This window comes from Centruroides sculpturatus, unplaced genomic scaffold (assembly GCF_000671375.1).
Source record: "Centruroides sculpturatus isolate CEXI.00-Female unplaced genomic scaffold, Cexi_2.0 scaffold135, whole genome shotgun sequence".
In the NCBI taxonomy this organism is placed as follows: domain Eukaryota; kingdom Metazoa; phylum Arthropoda; class Arachnida; order Scorpiones; family Buthidae; genus Centruroides; species Centruroides sculpturatus.
The window spans coordinates 790435-794357 of NW_019384343.1; the positions used below are offsets into that span (position 1 = coordinate 790435).

Here is a 3923-nt window from a genome sequence, read left to right on the forward strand (position 1 = left end):
CCAAATCGGGGCCGCTCCTCTGGACGATCCTCTATAACAGCCTCCTCAACCTCAACGTTAGTTCTCAGACGGAGGGGAGCCCGCATATCCTTGTCACCATCGTGCTGCTTTCCCACCAAAATCAGGAGGTGCTTCAGGGGTACACCAACAAGTTCCTGGAAAAGGTTGAGAGCTGGAGCACAAGCCATAAGCTGATTATTAACCATGAAAAAAGTAGGTGCATGGTTTTCCCGAAGGATAACATCCTAAAGAAAAAGCCTACCATCAGGATTGGGGGCAGTAGGATTAAGTGCGAGGACAAGCTTCAGTACTTGGGGCTCACTTTGGACCCCAAGCTTACCTGGACCGATCATATTCACCAGGTGTACAATAAAGCCATCAAGGCTAATAATTCCCTTCGCAGCATCGCTCGGAACACCTGGGGGTTAAACCCCAGGAACTGTACCGTTATATATAAAGCAGTGGTCGAACCCATTCTCACGTATGGAGCCGAGGAATGGGGATACATCACCCTCAAAGTGCACCATAGGCGGAAACTTCTCTCTGCCCAAAGGGCTGCCCTGATTGCTATTACAAAGGCGTATCGGACCACCTCCGCCGATGCCTTACTGGCCATTGCAGGGCTCCTGCCGGTCCACCTTGTGGCCCTAGGAAAGTTTATCAAGAAGTCTCTCCTGCTACTGGAAAGGGGCGGGACCATGCCCACCCAGGTGCAGAACATCTTCACAAAATTGAAGTTTCCTGACTCTATCGAACACATCATGGAGGAGATTATCACGAACGGGATTGACTGGAACAATAGTCCTAAGGACCCCCACCCTGCCTGCTGCATTAAGAGCAACTTTTATATCGAGCCCGTCACCCCGAAACACGGGATTAACTTTTATACCGACGGCTCAAAGACCAACACTGAGGTGGGGGCTTCGATGGTCCTGGCGAACCCCCAAAGGGTGCTGCACTGGCAGGCGGCTTATAGCTTAAAGCCTCATTGCTCCATTGCGCAGGCGGAGTCGTACGCGATCCTCCGCGCCCTTCGGTTTATCAAGGATAATATGGACAAGTTTAAGAAGGTGGCCATCAACATTATTAGTGACAGTCGAACTGCCCTACATCAACTTAGGAAAGAAAACAGAAAATTGCCCATCGTGGAAGAAAGCCTGCAACTAATCAGTGACATTAACAGGTGCTCGGCCCTGAATTTCTTCTGGGTTCGGGGGCACTCAGGGGTGCCGGGGAATGACCGGGCCGACCTGGTCGCCAGGAAGGCTAACCGGATTGCCAGCAGCCACAGTTATGCGGCAATTCCCGTCTCTCACGTCTGGTCGGCCATCCACAAGGCCCTCATCAGGCTTTGGCAGAAGGAATGGGACACCAGCAAAACTGGGAGAGTGACCCATAACTTCATCCCCAACATCGGGAACAGGATAAAGAACCGGCATTTTTCCACGGATCACTCCCTCACCCAGCTGCTGTCGGCCCATGGGAACTTTGGCTCTTACCTGCGGAGGTTCCTGGGTAAGGGCGACGGGCTCTGTGGCTGTGGGATGGGGGAGGATGATGTTCCTTTCCATCTTATCTTCGTCTGCAGTGACCTAGCAGCCCACAGGAAACCTCTCAGGGACACGGCCCTCACCGAGGGTCTCTACTGGCCCTGCCATCTTCAGGACTTTATCGAGAATAAAAGACTCTTTGCTGACTTTAAGAACTTTGCGGGGAGTATCCCCCAGCTGCAAGGGTTGTGGACAACCCGCCAATTTTCCAGCGGGCAAACATCCTCAACAGTAACCGACTCTCGGCACTACGCTCTTTTTCTACCAGCGCCAGCGGCCTGTTCGGCATGTTCATCAACTATGTACGCTCTGTCATCTTTTGTATCTCTGTTTTATTTTAAATAATTGCAGCGCCAGGCGCTCATGACTCCCTTCACCAACTTTCCTATCTACTTTACACTTCCCCTTACCTCCTACTCTCTCCTCACCCTTTCCATTTGTCCTTCCTCCCGTGCAATACCGCCGAGTAGCACGGGTTTCATCCCCTTTCACTAACGATGTAACGATGTCCGTTTAATTAACCCTTAAGCCCATATCCCGAGTTAACTCGGGCATGGACTTTAAGTTTCCATTAAAAAGAATTGACTTATAACTTTTCCGAAAATGTATGGATCAGCATATACACATCATTATCTATGATCCGTGCAAATTTCATGAATTATTTTTGCCGCAAAAATATTTTATGATGATTTATCAATTAGGTAATTAATCGCGCTATTGTTTTTTTATGGGAGTTTTTTAATCAAATCGTTCTAAACTTCTATTTTACCGATTTGACTTCGGTAAAATTTTTAAAACGCTATTGGATGTTTATGACATCAGCAGGTTTTTTTGCTTTTTGTTCAGTAGAATTTTTCCCCCATACCTTTTTTTCGGTCCCCTCGTAATTTAATAGCATTAAAATCGACAATATTGTGTTATATTTGAACAGATGCGTTAAGTTAGCTCCCCTCCCGCTTTAGACCAATATTCCCCTGAAGCGTATATGAGAACTACCCGGGAAAGCGGACTCCAGCTGTTCCCGAGGTCAACCAGTTTGTAAACAATGTAGACTGCACGTGTAAAATTTTACGCCTTGTTAAACGAAAGAATAACAATTCCTTACAGCTATATTTCTCAAATAAAAGCATTTATTTTCAATTATTTTTATTTTTTTATATACTTTTTTNGAAACTAAGAGAGACCGGGGTTTATGGCAGTATTTATTTAGTTTAATGGGAAAGAAAGGTATTAGAAGCTTACCTGTTCTTCCTGAGCGATGGCAAATAGACGTTTGTGCGTCTCCTGGGACACGCAGAAAGCCTTTTGAGCGTAATCGTATAGATCCTCCGCGTAGACGGAATAATCGCCGCCGTTGGCCCCTATCTTGTGTTTGATGGTGTATAGCACTTCCACGTACAATTCGTCTTTCTGTATCAGAAAAAGAAGCCGCTTTTACCATTTCTCGCGTTACGCGTTACTTTGTGATAATTAAGAAATTTCATTCGATCGTTACGTTTAAAAATCGAAAATTACCGCGGAACATAACAGAGACGAAGAATCAAAGAAAAGTTGACGACTTAATTACGTAACAGCTGTAGCATTAATACATAAAATATTTACTTTCTTTTCTACAAATGCCTATTATTTTTTAAACAATTTTGACGGTTTCGTTTTTCCTCGTGTTTTTTGTATTTTTTCTATTTTATATTCAGCTGATTCAAACGTTTATTATAAAAATATGAAAGCATTTAGGATTCGTTAAGCACTCTTTAATCCCAAACTAAAATGTTCATTGATTCATCTACAAAAATTACCCCCTTAAGGACATCGAGATTTTTGATATTTTATAATCATTAATTTAATTAAACGTAAAAAATACTTAAAACTGAAAAAAACGAAAGAAATGCGTTTATTTTGAAGAAAAAGCTTCAAATTTTATTTTCCTTTGTCTCTCTTTCTGTGAAATATAACACCGATGAGTCATTGTTTACACAGCCCGATGACCTTGAACACAGCTGGAGTCGGATTTCCCGGGCCATTTTCATAGAAATCTCGGGAGGCGATGGGTTTATAGTAGGGTGACTGGAATTTGGCCGTATATTTTTAAATATTTTTAAAAAATTAAAATTTTTATTGCTATTTCCGACCCCTCGGCTTAATTAAACTTATATATAACTAGCTGTTACCCGCGACTTCGTCAGCGGAGGTTTTGCAAGCAAACCCCATTTACATCCAATATTTCAATAACCATAGTAATTGTTATATAACACCTACCGCTGAAGAGAATTGCCGAAAATCAAACGAACTATTTTCAATTTGATCAATTTTCTGAAACGTTTACAATCGTTCTATAATCGAACCAATACGCAATAACAAATTCGAATTTAAAAC

At 43.3% G+C, this 3923-nt stretch overlaps 2 protein-coding genes across 2 annotated transcripts in view; one reads left to right on the top strand and one right to left on the bottom strand.

The window, feature by feature from the left end:
* Window positions 1-221: 221 nt before the first annotated feature.
* LOC111634728 lies at window positions 222-1895 on the top strand. Its single transcript, XM_023379568.1, has one exon. The coding sequence runs from the start codon at window positions 222-224 to the stop codon at window positions 1893-1895; it is 1674 nt and encodes a 557-aa protein (XP_023235336.1).
* An 885-nt stretch (window positions 1896-2780) lies between these two features.
* Window positions 2781-3923, bottom strand: part of LOC111634736 (protein unc-13 homolog D-like) — a 119484-nt gene continuing 118341 nt past the window's right edge. The window contains exon 4 of the mRNA XM_023379578.1: window positions 2781-2960. Within this exon, the coding sequence (XP_023235346.1) occupies window positions 2781-2960 (180 nt within the window). The remainder of the gene's footprint in view (window positions 2961-3923) is intronic.

Coding starts and splice junctions, on each gene's coding strand:
- LOC111634728 (XM_023379568.1), top strand. CDS start 222: ATGGTTTTCCCGAAGGATAACATCCTAAAGAAAAAGCCTACCATCAGG.